Below are 13,783 nucleotides of genomic sequence, written 5' to 3'. Positions count from 1 at the left end.
AATAATAATAATAATAATAATAATAATAATAATAATAATAATAATAATAATAATAATAATAATAATAATAATAATAATAATAATAATAATAATAATAATAATAATAATAATAATAATAATACAAAGACCTACAAATAGAAACAGAAAGATTGTGGCAAAGGCAAGCAAGGATAGTACCAATAGTAATAGGTGCTTTGGGTACAATCGCAAAACAACTGGAGCACCATTTGAATATCATTGGCATTGACAAATTCGCCATTAGTCAATTGCAAAAGGCGGCCTTACTAGGAACTGCTTCCATCCTGCGACGATATCTGTAATACCATCAAACATCCACATCTGCCTATCCCAGGTCCTTGGTAAGGACTTGATAGGTAGACAAAAATGCCAAATCCAGTCTGAACATCTGGCTGACTGTGCGATGATCAATAACAACAACAACAACAACAACAACAACAACAACAACAACAATAATAATAATAATAATAATAATAATAATAATAAAGTTGGAAGGGACATTGGAGGTCATCTAGTCCAACTTCCTGCTCAGGCAGGAAACCCTATACCATTTCAGACAAATGGCTGTCCAATCTCTTCTTAAAGACTTCCAGTGTTGGAGCATTCACAGTTTCTGGAGGCAGGTTGTTCCACTGATTAATTGTAACTGTCAGGATGTTTCTCCTTAGTTCTAAGTTGCTTCTCTCTTTGGTTAGTTTCCATACTAAATACTAAAAGGAAAAACAGTTCAAGATGCTTGGGAAAGCCTATATATATATATCTATAATTTTAACTGGCTCTGCTTGGACATGTGCCTTTAGACTGAATCCACTGCTCTGGTTTCTTTAACTGGTTCTGAATTGGCCTACTAATCTTTTAATGAAACTTAATTAATTAAAATTGACTCCTGCTTTTCATTTTTTGCTAGCTGACTCCTGGCTTTGCACATACTTCAGATAGCAAAGGACTTATTTTAAATAAATTAATGTAATCCACTGAAGGGACAAGTAACTTAAAAGCTCAACTGATTCCATAAATGAAGGCAGTATTTTGATATGACTATAATGGGGCAAACCAATAAGGAAGGCAGGAAAAGCCCTTACGAAGACGATGGTCATAAAAAGAAATTGGAATCTGGGACAGAAATATAATTTGAGAAAATGTCTCAGGTGTGACACTCCTTAGTTCTTGTCAAAATAAAGGGAGGGTTAGGGATGCACTCAGACTTGCAAGATTCTGTTAGTGTAACCCAGGGGTCTTCAAACTTGGCCCTTTTATGACTTGTGGACTTCAACTCCCAGAACTCCTCAGCCGGCTGAGGAATTCTGGGAGTTGAAGTCCACAAGTCATAAAAGGGCCAAGTTTGAAGATCTCTGGTGTAACTCTACATAGAAAGTGGTACTACCTTCCATGTCTTTGGTTTCAAGTTTGGTCTACCTTGGAGGACCGTCCCTTCTGTACCTTGTGCTTAAACCAGAGGTCCCCAACCTTTTCGGCACCAGGGACCAGTTCCGTTGAGAGAAGTTTTTCCGTGGACCGGAGGGTGCGTGGTTTTGTGTGCTGCCTGCATCCCATGGATGGGGCTTTGCTTGTTTGTGTTGCTGGCATGCTGTGGCCTGGCACCAGTCCATGGACCTGGGGTTGGGGACCCCTGATTTAAACAATCATCTTGAAAGTGGAACCGAGCTAAATTTTGACCTCAACACTTGACCTCCTTAACAAGCTTTGTGTAGACTGTCATGCCACAAACGACACCCCCTCCTAAAGATTTTCCTGCTCTAATAAGCCTCCTTACCTGAGCTGTTGCGGCTCCATCAGACAGACGAGATGTTTCAGTGGCTTCCATAGACAACCTTGCGTTCCCTGTGATCAAGATGAAAGGAGATGGACAAAAAAATGTTTGGAAGCTGAATGAGTCGGCTGTTGCAGGAGTTCCCAACCCCCGGTCCATGGACCAGTACCGGGCCGCGGGATGCCAGCAACTGGGCCGCATAAACAAGCAACACCCCATCTGTGGGATTCAGACAGCACACAAACCCACCCACAGAACCGGTTCCTAGTGCCCAAAAGGTTGGGGACCTCTGAGCTATTGGGAAGCACTACACACTGAAGGCAGTAGTATGTGTAAGAAGAAGCACAAGAATGAAATGGCTTTAGGCTTCATTGCCCGCAGAAGTAACCTATCACTTACGTGACAACAAGACCTGAGCTGGATCCTCCTCTGAGAAGCCCAACAGCTGCTCCACAGAGAGACCAGAGAGATCATCTCCGCCTCCAGGAGGTACCCTGGCCATCTTCATCAACTGGCCCTGCAACTTAAAATATTAAAACAATTGGACGCTGGAACAAGGGGATCCTTTTGTGTCTCCAAAGTTAGACCGTGGTATATCCACATCCAACTAGATCCATAGTTGGAGACGCAAATTCCCTTGGGATTCCCCTTCTTCCTATGGAATAATCTGGAGGGGGAAACACCACTCTGGGAGTGAAAATGGAGGGAAACTAAAATCTCTTCCACTGTCACCGCCTGCATTTGTGTCTCCAAAGCTGGACCTTGTTATATCCATAGGTGGAGATGCAAATTCCCTTTGGATTCCAATTTCCTCCTAGGGAATAACCTGGAGGAGGAAAAACAGGACTCTGGGAGGGAAAGGGAAGAGAAAACCAAGGTGTCTCCTTTATTTGGGCACTTGAGCCGGGCAACGGAAAGCGGCCCTTCCTCCCTGGAGGGGATCCTCCCAGAAGGACAAGGAAGCCAGATCCCCGGGGGATCCTTCCTCCCAGGAGGGGATCCTTCCCTCTCCTCGCCTGCCGCCGCCTCCGCTCCTCCCGGGCCCGGCTGAGCAGGGATCTCTCGGTCGGGGTCCCCTCCTGGGGGACGCTCTCCGCCCGGCACCCCCGCAGCCAGCCCGCCATCACCGGGGGTAGCGCGGCCAGGAGCCGCTCCAGGATCCCCCGGTCCGCCAGCCCGGCTTGGCCGCTCCGCTCGGGCTTCAGCCAGCCGGGGCAAAGCGGCTGCTGCAGGCGGCTGCAGAAGACCGGCCGGTGCCCCGCCGACGCCCGGCAGCCCCAGCGGAGGAAGCCCTCCGCCTCCTCGGAGCCCCGCGGCGCCGGCGCCGGCGGCTCCTTCTCGGTCTCGGCGGCAGGAGAGCCCGGCGCTGCTCCCGGCCTGGGCGAGGCCATCGGCCGGGCCGGGCTCCCTTGACCGGTGGTGCCTCCTCCTGGTTCAGCCTCCGCTCCTTCCCTGCCTGCCTCTGGCCGGGAGCCTCCGCCCGATGCCGATCCGCTGCGCACCGCCCCGGGATCCCTCCGGATTCCCTCCCATCCTCCACTCCCGGCCGCCGCCTCCTTCTTCCCGGGAAAGGAGGGCGGGGGGAAGCCTACCGGCTAAGCGGGATCGGGGCAAGCGCAGCTGCCACTCACCCCCGGCTCTCGGCTCCGACTTCAGCGTAAGGCCCTCTCGGCCTCTGGGAAGGCGACAGCGCGCTTCTTCCTAGGGAAGCTCTCGGGTTCTCTCTGTCCCCTCCTTTGAAGGGGAGTGAGTCTCCTTTGAAACGTCCCCGGCGGCCAGCCAGTCCGTCTCTATCCTGCGGCAGGGCACGGCTAGCGAGGATTCCCACGCTTGCTTTGCCCAGGTAGGGATAGGGATAGGGATAGAATAGAATAGTTTATAATAATAATAATAATAATAATAATAATAATAATAATAATAATAATAATAATAATAATAATAATAATAAAGTTGGAAGGGACCTTGGAGGTCATCTAGTTCAACCCCCTGCTCAGGCAGAAAACCCTATACCAGCGGTAGGCAACCTCGACTCTTTTATGACTCATGGACTTCAACTCCCAGAATTCCTGAGTCAGCTATGCTGACTCAGGAATTCTGGGAGTTGAAGTCCATGAGTCATAAAAGAGCCGAGGTTGCCTACCCCTGCCCTATACCATTTCAGACAAATGGCCGTCCAGTCTCTTCTTAAAAACTTCCAGTGTTGGAGCATTCACCACCTCTGGAGGCATGTTGTTCCACTGGTTAATTGTTCTAATTGTCAGGAAGTTTCTCCTTAGTTCCAGGTTGCTTCTCTCCTTGATTAGTTTCCATCCGTTGCTTCTTGTCCTGCCTTCAGGCGCTTTGGAGAATAGCTTGACTCCCTCTTCTTTGTAGAATAGAATAGAATAGAATAGAATAGAATAGAATAGAATAGAATAGAATAGATGGAAGGGACCTTGGAGGTCTTCTAGTGGTCCATCCCCCTGCTCAGGAAACCCAACACCATTCTAGACAAATGGTTGTCCAATCTCTTCTTAAAAATTTCCAGTGTTGGAACATTCACAACTTCTGGATGCAAGTTGTTCTGTCAGGAAGTTTCTCCTTAGTTCTAGGTTGCTTCTCTGCTTGATTAGTTTCCATCTGTTGCTTCTTGTCCTGCCTTCAGGTGCTTTAGAGGATAGCTTGACTCCCTCTTCTTTGTGGCAACCCTTGATATTTTGGAACACTGCTATCATGTCACCCCTCATCCTTCTCTTCATTAAGCTAGACATACCCAATTCCTGTAACCGTTCTTCATACAGTATGTTTTAGCCTCCAGCCCCCTGATCATCTTTGTTGCTCTTCTCTGCACTCTTTCTAGAATCTCAATATCTTTTTTACATCTTTTTTACATTTCTGTTTGCAAAGCCTGTGGGTGGGTGGATTTGTCTTTGTCTTTTGTAGATCTCTCAAAAGGATTCGGAGAGGATTCCAATCAGCCTAGGGAGCAACTCCCCCCCCCCCCCATTGGTATTTTTAAGCCACGGAAGAACCTTCTGCTTGGAATTGGAAGGTTGCCTTCCTGGAGGGTCTGAATCCAAAGTTAATCTGGATAACCATTTGTCTGAAACATTATAGGATTTCCTGCCTGAGCAGGGAGTTGGACTAGAAGACCTCCAAGGTCCCTTCCAACTCTGCTATTCTATTTCTATTCTATATTCCATTCCATTCTGTTTTGTTCTATGCTATGCTATTCTATATTCTATTCTATTGTTTTGTTCTATGCTATTCTATTCTATATTGTTTTCTATCCTATCCTATCCTATTCCATTCTCAATATTCTATTCTATTCTATTTTCAATAAAGATTCTATTCTGTTCTGTTCTATTCCCTGCTGTTCTGTTCTATTCTTATTCTATTCTGATTGGTGTGTGCTGTCATTCCAAGTCCACAGCTGGTTCATAATTATCTTTTGGGAGAGGGTCCATCGTAAATTCAAAGAGTTGCTAAGCAAGTACTAGCCACAGTCCTTAGAAACGAAAAGAAAACTTCAAATATTTTATTGTGAAATTAAAGGACAAGCACTATAGTAAATCTTTACAAAGTTGCATAAAAATGGGGATTTGTGGAGAGGAAGAAGTGTTTTCCTGTTTTTATTAAGGGAGGGGTGTCGGCAGAGGTAGTTTCATCGCTATCATAATATTTTTGTAACATTAAACCTGATTCTGCTGTGTTTATTCTGCACTGCAGGACAAACTTTTGCTTTCTTCTATGGGACACCACATCAAATGCTTCCACAGGGATATTAAATCCTTCTTGGTTGGGTTTTTTTTTTTTTACAGGGTTAAATTTTCTCATCAGCCTCAGTCTGTTTTCATGGGACTTTAACCTTAACCAACCATATAATCCTCGTCAGCCTCTGATATAACAGTCCCAGATTACATCAGGAAAAATAGTCAAGATTGGTCTAACCATGTGGAGAGGGGCTCATAATTCATTGGTGAAGGCTTAAGCAAAAAAAACAAACAAAAAAACCCACAACTCTTTCCATGTTCCACTCTTTTATACAGTTTCTCTCCTGAGTGGAAATTTTCTGGTAATTTAAGAAGACACGTCTTCTTAAAATAGTGGCTTTGCTTCATTCCTTGATGTATTGTCTCTCCTGTATGGATCAGCTCTTCAGTCCGCAGGTTTAGCAATCGTAAAGCTCAACCAAACTCAGATATGTATGTATTTTCTTGGGGGAGGGCCAGTACCGGTACAGAAAATTCATTTACACTCACAGGACTTCCTATGGGAAACGAGTGCCACGTTTTAATCCATTTCCACACTTCAGGCATTTTTATGGTTCTCCCATGTGGATTCATTTAGGTCTGATGAGACGACATTTCAAACTGAATGTCACTCCAATCATCATTACTATTTCTGTATTTCAGATATGAGTCTCTTTACGGGAAGAAAACAAGATGAAAGCTCCCAAGCTATGTTTTTTTCTCTTGTTGGGAAAGGTGATTTTTCTGACTGAAGTTCTTTCCGCACTCTTGAGCATTTGGGTGGTTTCTCCCCTGTGTGAATCCTTGTATGGCAAATAAAATAACTGCTGCAATTGAAGCTCTTTCCACATTCCACTCATCTGGTTTCTCCCCTGTATGAATATGTCTAAGATAAGTCACATCTGAGTGTAAGCTGAAGTTCTTTTCAGAGTCCTAACACTGATACACTTTCTTCCCGGTGTGCATTTTTTTATGTTTCTTAAGGTGGCAGTTTCGCCTAAAGTTCTTCCCACACTCCAGGCATTTGTATGGTTTTTCTCCTGTGTGGATCCTTCGATGGTAAATATAGGTCGTTCTCTGACGGAAGCCCTTTCCACACTCGGTACACTTATATGGGTTCTCCCCCGTGTGGATTCTTACATGTATCACCAGGCTAGATCTTCTACCAAACTTCCTTCCACATTTCAAGCAGGTATATGGTTTCTCCCCAGTGTGAGTTCTCTTATGACTTGTAAGGTGGCCGCTCTGACTGAATCTCCTTCCGCACACCAGGCATATATACGGTTTCTGTCCCGTGTGCTTTCTTTTGTGAGCTGTGAGGCGACTTCTCCTACTGAATCGCTTTCCGCACTCCAGGCATTTATACGGTCTCTCCCCTGTGTGAATCCTCTTATGGTACATAAGATCCGAGGAGCCACTGAAACTCTTTCCACACACCAGGCACTGATACGGTTTCTCCCCTGTGTGAGTTCTTTTGTGTTGCATAAGGCTAAAATTACGCCCGAAGCTCTTTCCGCAATCCAGGCACTTGTATGGTTTCTCTCCTGTGTGGATCATTTTGTGGCGAATAAAATGACTGCTTTGATTGAAGCTCTTATCACACTCTGAACATTTATATGGTTTCTCCCCCGTGTGGCTCCTTACATGCTTGATAAGGCTGGAACTTCCACTATACTTCCTTCCACACTGCATGCACGAATACGGTTTCTCCCCAGTGTGGGTTCGTTGATGTCTGGTAAGGTGACCAGTCTGACTGAATTTTTTTCCACACACCAGGCATATATATGGTTTCTCCCCGGTGTGGGTCCGTTCATGGACAGTAAGTTTACATTTGTGAGTGAAGGTCTTTCCACACTCCAGACATTTATACCGTTTCTCCATTGGGGCATTTTCTGGGGGTAAAATAAGCAACTGTTTCTGGCTGAAACCCTTTCCACACACATATAGATTCTCGTCTTTATGTGACGTAAGATGACTGTTCAAAGTGAATTTTTCGCCACAATTTATAATTCCATATGGTGTCTCTGGGATGTATGATGGGTGATGTAAAACAAGAGAGGAGCTAAGATTGATATTTTGCCCATGCTCTTGATGTTCACAATGTTCCTCTTCAGTTTGGTTTGGATAATATTTACTGAAAAGAGATGTTCGTTTGTCTATTTTGGCAAATCCGAAAGGTTTTCCAACTTCTTCCCTTTGTTGAAGTTGCTGGGTTGGGAGGCCAAGGACTTCATTGTGACTAGAAGACATCTTCCTTCCATTCTTTCGGCAGCTTTTCGTACTCTTTTGAGGTGCCCCCCGATTTCCAAGTATTCCTTTTTCAGATTGGATCACTTGAAATAGCGTTAGGCTCGGCTCCTTGTTATTCTCAGGCTCCTGCCCATAAGCTTATTTGAAAAAAGAAAAAAAAAGTTCATTATTTTCATCACAGAATATGGTGCACCTGTTATTTCTGCACATTTCCTGGATATGCTGGGTTCTCTGTATGGTTTTCTTAAAGACAGGTAGTATAACCAAGTTGCATTATTCGTTCAGCCACCACAGAAACTTACCGTGGTGTTTAATGAATGATATTTACCCTCAAAGTTACATCTGTTGCTGGTCCCCGCATTCATGTGAAAAAAAACATGGGTGCTTGGCAGCCCACCCAAACTTATAACCATGGGTCCCCCCCACCTGTCTCTACCCTTTGCCAGCCACCTCAACACATTAATTATTTTAATTATTTAGTTAATTTTTTTAATCAGAGCAAAAAATCCATTATTGTTCAATTTCCAAGAATTTGCTGGATTTCGCTTTGGGTGCCTAAAGCTTTCATTTATGGTTCTACCTCAGACATTATATCCCTTTGGACAATTCCACACTTATTTTTCTGAGGTATGTTTTATTTTCTGAGGTAATCCCTTATCTGAAAGATTAAATAATGAGAAGCATGGGGTATCAAGAACAAACTGACCTCTTCAATTCCCCAGATTTCTCAGCTTGAAACCTTTTAACTTCTAGAAATACTTTCCATTTACATTTTTCCCAGGGTCCCTCTTTCTTGTAAAACAGGCACTCAACAATCCTTGCAATAAAGCTTTGTTCTCCTCAGTGTTGTGATCCCCCTTTAGATCAAATACATAGTACCACATAGTACTAAGTGTTGAACCATCCAGGGAAAAATGTCACTTGTTCTGATCTCTACAGGGAGTTTACACATGGTTTTATTGAGAGACAGAGAGTCTTTTATCCAAAGAGATGGTATGAGAAGCTGCCACTGATTATTAGCAACCTAGCAGATAGGGCGGTTGTAAGGAACAACTGCCCTATCTCCTAGATCAGTGGTGGCGAACCTATGGCACGGGTGCCAGAGGCGGCACTCAGAGCCCTCTCTGTGGGCACGCGCGCCGTCACCCCAGTCCTAGGCCTTCATCTGGGTTTTATAAAACCTTTTCGCTTTAGGCCTCTGCCGCCGTGTGCAAAAAAAAAAGGTTCAATCAATCAGTCAATTTCAACTTCTCGCAGGAAAAAAAAAAGATCTTGCAAAGTTGGAATTGACTGATTGAACTTTTTAGTCCCACCCAGTCTGCTGTTACCACCGCACGCACACCCGCCCAATGGGCCACATCCATCCAATTGGCCACACCCAGCCAATGGGCCACACCCACCCGGCACCCGAGGATGCATAAGTGGGTTTTGGGTTGCAGTTTGGGCACTCGGTCTCTAAAAGGTTCGCCACCACTGTCCTAGATCAGGGGTAGGCAACCTTGGCTCTTTTATAACTCGTGGACTTCAACTCCCAGAATTCCTGAGCCAGCCATGCTGAGGGGAAAGGGAGAGGTTTCCAAGCTGAGCCATGCTGGTTCAGGAATTCTGGGAGTTGCATTGCATTTGCATTTATTGCATTTATTGAAGTCCACGAGTCATAAAAGAGCCAAGGTTGCCTATCCCTGTCCTAGATTCAGGGAAGTATCTTCCTTACCTAAAGTGGTTCTAGTTATCTGCTCTGGAATCAGTCCAAAGAGAAGCTGTAATCTTCGCTAAAGAACTTCCTGAAAAGCTCAGATGAGATATGATCTTGTAAAGCATCTACCAACTTCTTCATTTTACTTTAGTCTTTGAAAAAGAAGCCCCAGAATGTTCTTCTTGAGGACTTATGGCAACCAAAGACTTTCCACAAATAGCTGAATCCAGAGCAAAACAGGTCCTTACCCAGAGCGGCCACATTCCTAGAATTCTCCAGCATGACTTCCCCGTATAAAGCTCTCTGGCTGGGATTCAGCAGCGCCCACTCGTCCTCCGTGAAATACACAGCCACCTCCTCAAAGGTTACTGAGCCCTGAAAATCCAAGTAAATGTTCCTCAACAGAAGTCCCAGAAAGTTCTCTCCCACATTTCCAATATCCTAAAAGTGAGTTTGGTAAGATAGAAGAATGCTTCTTTTCTGACATAATGTACTACAGGGGTTTTATAGCTCTCGCTCCGACAATCCACCTCTGGTTAGAATTTCTTGAAGACTTTGAAGAAGTGGGTCACTTTCTTACATCTCCTTCAGTGTGAAAACTTTCGGTTCATTTTTTTTTTCCTTTTGCACAAGCTACCATTTTGATGAAATAATTTCATACCACACATATATAACTTTTAACTGGATCTCCTTGGACATATTGCCACAATTTAACTGCTCTGATTTTTTTTTTCATTTGTTCTGAGTTGTCTTACTAATGCTTCAATAAAATTTAATGTTAAAAATAATTCCTGGCTTTTCTTTATTTATTCACTTCTTCCCTTTATTGTTTTTACAAGTAATTCAAGGTGTCGAACATATTCAACGCACCTTACATGTCTTATTTATCCCCACAACAACAATCCTGTGAGGTGAATTGGGCTAAGAGTGTGTGACTGGCCCAAAGTTGCATAGCTGGCTTTCATGGCTAAGGCAGGATTAGAACCCGCAGTCTCTTGCTTTCTAGCTGGTGCCTTACCCACCAGACCAAACTGTATTTCTTGCTAGCCGATTCCTGGGGTTTTCCACATACTTCAGACAGCAAAGGATTTATCTTAAATAAATTAATGTAACCCACTACAGGTATAAGAAACTTAAACTTATGATTCCATCAATGAAGTCAGTATCCCAATATGATTTGAATGGAGCAAACCAATGATCATGAGAGCTAGAGGGAAAAGCCCCTACTAAAACAATCGTCATGCAAAAGAAATCTGAGTTTGAGACAGAAATATAATTTGAGAAAACGTCTCAGGTGTGACACTCCCTAGTTCTTGTCAAGATAAAGGGAGGGAGGGGGCAGATGCACTCAGACTTGCAAGCTGAGGAATTCTGGGAGTTGAAGTCCACAAGCCATAAAAAGGCCAAGTTTGAAGACCCCTAGTGTAACCCTACCAAGAAAGTGGTATTACCTTCCATGTCTTTGGTTTCAAGTTTGGTCACCTTGGAGGACTGTCCTTTCTGTACCTTGTGCTAAAACAATCACTGTGAAAGTGGAACCAAGCTAAATTTTGATCTCAACACTTGACTTCCTTAACAAGCTTCGTGTAGACTCTCAGGATACAAATCAACCCCCCAAAAGCAGGGGTCCCCAACCCCTGGGCTGGAGCCCACTACTAGGCTGTGGCCTATTCGGAATTGGGCCACGTAAATGGCTGGCCGGAGCTCAACTTGCGAGAATGGTGGGGCAGCGGGCACTCGCACATGTGTGCACCAGCCCGCCACTCGCACAGTCCAGTTCCCCTCTCCATCCCCAGCCGGGCTGCCGAACCGCAAAGGTTGTGGACCACTGGCCCTAAAGGATTTCCTGCTCTGATAAAGCTCCCTACCTGAGCTGTTGCGACTCCACCAGACAGAGGAGATGTTTCAGCGGTTTCCATCGACAACTTTGGCTGCCCTGTAATCAAGATAAAAGAAGATGGATAAAGAATATTTGGAAGATAAGTAAGTCAGCTATTGGGAAGCGCTGTCAATTAAAGGCAGAAATATCTGTAGAAGAAGCACAAGAATGAAATGGCTTCAGGCTTCACTGCCCGCAGAGGTAACCTGTCACTTACCTGGTAACAAGATCCGAGTTGGATCCCCCTCTGAGAAGCCCACAGAGAGACCACAGAGATCTTCTCTGCGTTCGGGAGATACTGTGGCCATCTTCATCAACTGGCCCTGCAACTTAAAATATAGCCAGGGTCAAAGAAGAAGAAAAGTTAAAACAATCGAACACTGGAACGAGGGGATTCTTCTCTGCCCCCAAAACTAGACCGTGTTTATATCCATAGTTGGAGCCGCAAATTCCCTCGGGATTCCCCTTCTTCCTGTGGAATAATCTGGATGGGGGACCACCACTCTGGACCCAAAGTGGAAGGAAACCGAGGTCTTTTCTATTGCTACAACCTGCATTTGTGCCTCCAAAGCTGGATTGTGTTTTGGATCCATCAGTTGGAGACACACATTCCCTCGGGATCCCCCTTCTTCCTGTGAAATAACCTGGAGGAGGAAAACAGGACTCTGGGGCTGAAAGGGGAGGGAGACCAAACTCTCTTCTCTACCGATGCCCTTGAGCCGGGCAAGGATCCCCAGAGGAGGGGATCCTCTGCTCTCCTCACCTGCCGCCGCCTCCGCTCCTCCCGGGCCCGGCTGAGCAGGGATCTCTCGGTCGGGGTCCCCTCCTGGGCGACGTTCTCCGCCCGGCACTCCCGCAGCCAGCCCGCCATCTCCGTGGGCAGCGCGGCCAGGAGCCGCTCCAGGATCCCCCGGTCCGCCAGCCCGGCTTGGCCGCTCCGCTCGGGCTTCAGCCAGCCGGGGCAAAGCCGCTGCTGCAGGCGGCTGCAGAAGACCGGCCGGGGCTCCGACGACGCCCGGCAGCCCCAGCGGAGGAAGCCCTCCGCCTCCTCGGAGCCCTGCGGCGGCGGCGGCCCCTCCTCGGTCTCGGCGGCAGGAGGGCCCGGCGCTGCTCCCGGCCTGGGCGAGGCCATCGGGCGGGCCGAGCTCCCTTCCCCGCGGCGGCGCCTCCTCCTGGTTCAGCCTCCGCCGGACGCTGCTGCGCTAAGCCCCGAGGTCCCTCGGATCCCCCTCCCCTCTCCTCCCCTCCTCCTCCCCGGGCGAGCGAGCTCTTCTTCCTAGAGAGACGAGGCTCCGACAGCCCCCCTCTCCTCCTGCGCCCCCCGCCATTTAAATGGATCCCAGCGACCACCCTTCTCCGCCCCTTTGTCACAGGAGGCCGCGCCTGGCAAAGCTGCCTTGTGTTCTCCGACCCCGAGGAAAAGATCCCGAGGATCCCCCTGGAAGGGGATCCAGGGAGGGGGTGGGTGGGTCGGAGCTATTGTGGTATTGAACTCACACCTTCCCCCCCCCCTTTGTACAGCTAGTCCTCGACTTACAACTAGGGTTGCCAGGTCTGCTTCCAAAAAATAGCGGACAAGCGGGGGGGGGGTGTTTAAGTAGTAAAAAAAAGTAGACTGTACAGCTTTAGATTACGTACCATTTCATCATAAAGCTTTTGAATAAAAAAAATTGTCCACTATTTTGTGAAAAAAAATAGTGAACATAATGTGAAAAAAGCGGACTGTCCACTCAAATAGTGGACCACCTGGCAACCCTACTTACAACCGTTCATTTGGCGACCGTTCAAAATTACAACAGCATAGCAGAAAGGGACTTAGGACCGCTTTTCACACTTAACGACCGTTGTGGCAATCCCAAGGTCACGGGATCTAAATCGAGACGCTTGGCAGCTGATTCATACTTATGACCGTTGCAGTGTCCCGGGATCGTGTGGATCCCCTTTGGCAACCTTATGAGAAGCAAAGTCAATGGGGGAAAGTCAGGTTCACTTAACAACCGTGTGACTAACTTCACAACTGCAGCGATTCGCTTTGCAGCTGTGGGCAAGAAAGGTTGTAAAATGGGGCGAAACTCCCTTAACAAATGTCTCGCTTAGCGATGGTTTTAGGCTCAGTTGTGGTCGTTAATTGGAGGACTGCATGTTCTTTAAGCTGTGGAAAGCCTGGAATTGCAGGGCTCCCTCACGAAGGCTCTGAACCAGGATTGGACTGGATTTCATCTGGCCTGTTCAGAGATCAGACTAGAATACCCCCTCCTCCCCTCCCAACCTTCGGAGGAGTGCATGATGGGAGATGAGGTACTTCTTTGGGGCATGGAGTTCTCTGCTCCACGTCAGCGGAAAAGGGGGTTAATTGCACATTTCACCTTTTTTTATTGTTAAAATATCTTCTTGCACTCAGCCTCAAACTGCTCCCATAACAGTTTGGGAACCAACGC

The 13,783-nt window shown here is 46.4% G+C and overlaps 1 protein-coding gene and 1 pseudogene across 1 annotated transcript; both read right to left on the bottom strand.

Moving 5' to 3' along the window:
* Positions 1 to 3,180, bottom strand: part of LOC107299238 — a 62,788-nt pseudogene extending 59,608 nt beyond the window's left edge.
* A 3,209-nt stretch (positions 3,181 to 6,389) lies between these two features.
* LOC107299236 (zinc finger protein 436-like) lies at positions 6,390 to 12,477 on the bottom strand. Its single transcript, XM_029286721.1, has 3 exons — positions 12,109 to 12,477; positions 9,715 to 9,841; positions 6,390 to 7,907 (listed from the first exon to the last, which is right to left on the bottom strand). The coding sequence occupies exons 1-3, from the start codon at positions 12,475 to 12,477 to the stop codon at positions 6,454 to 6,456; spliced, it is 1,950 nt and encodes a 649-aa protein (XP_029142554.1). The 3' UTR covers positions 6,390 to 6,453.
* Positions 12,478 to 13,783: the final 1,306 nt, after the last annotated feature.

The sequence above is a fragment of the Protobothrops mucrosquamatus genome, unplaced genomic scaffold (genome assembly GCF_001527695.2).
Source record: "Protobothrops mucrosquamatus isolate PMUCROS unplaced genomic scaffold, P.Mucros_1.0 scaffold4710, whole genome shotgun sequence".
In the NCBI taxonomy this organism is placed as follows: Eukaryota; Metazoa; Chordata; class Lepidosauria; order Squamata; family Viperidae; genus Protobothrops; species Protobothrops mucrosquamatus.
The sequence above is the reverse complement of the archived record's forward strand: the minus strand, read 5'-3'. Positions and strand labels throughout refer to the sequence as shown.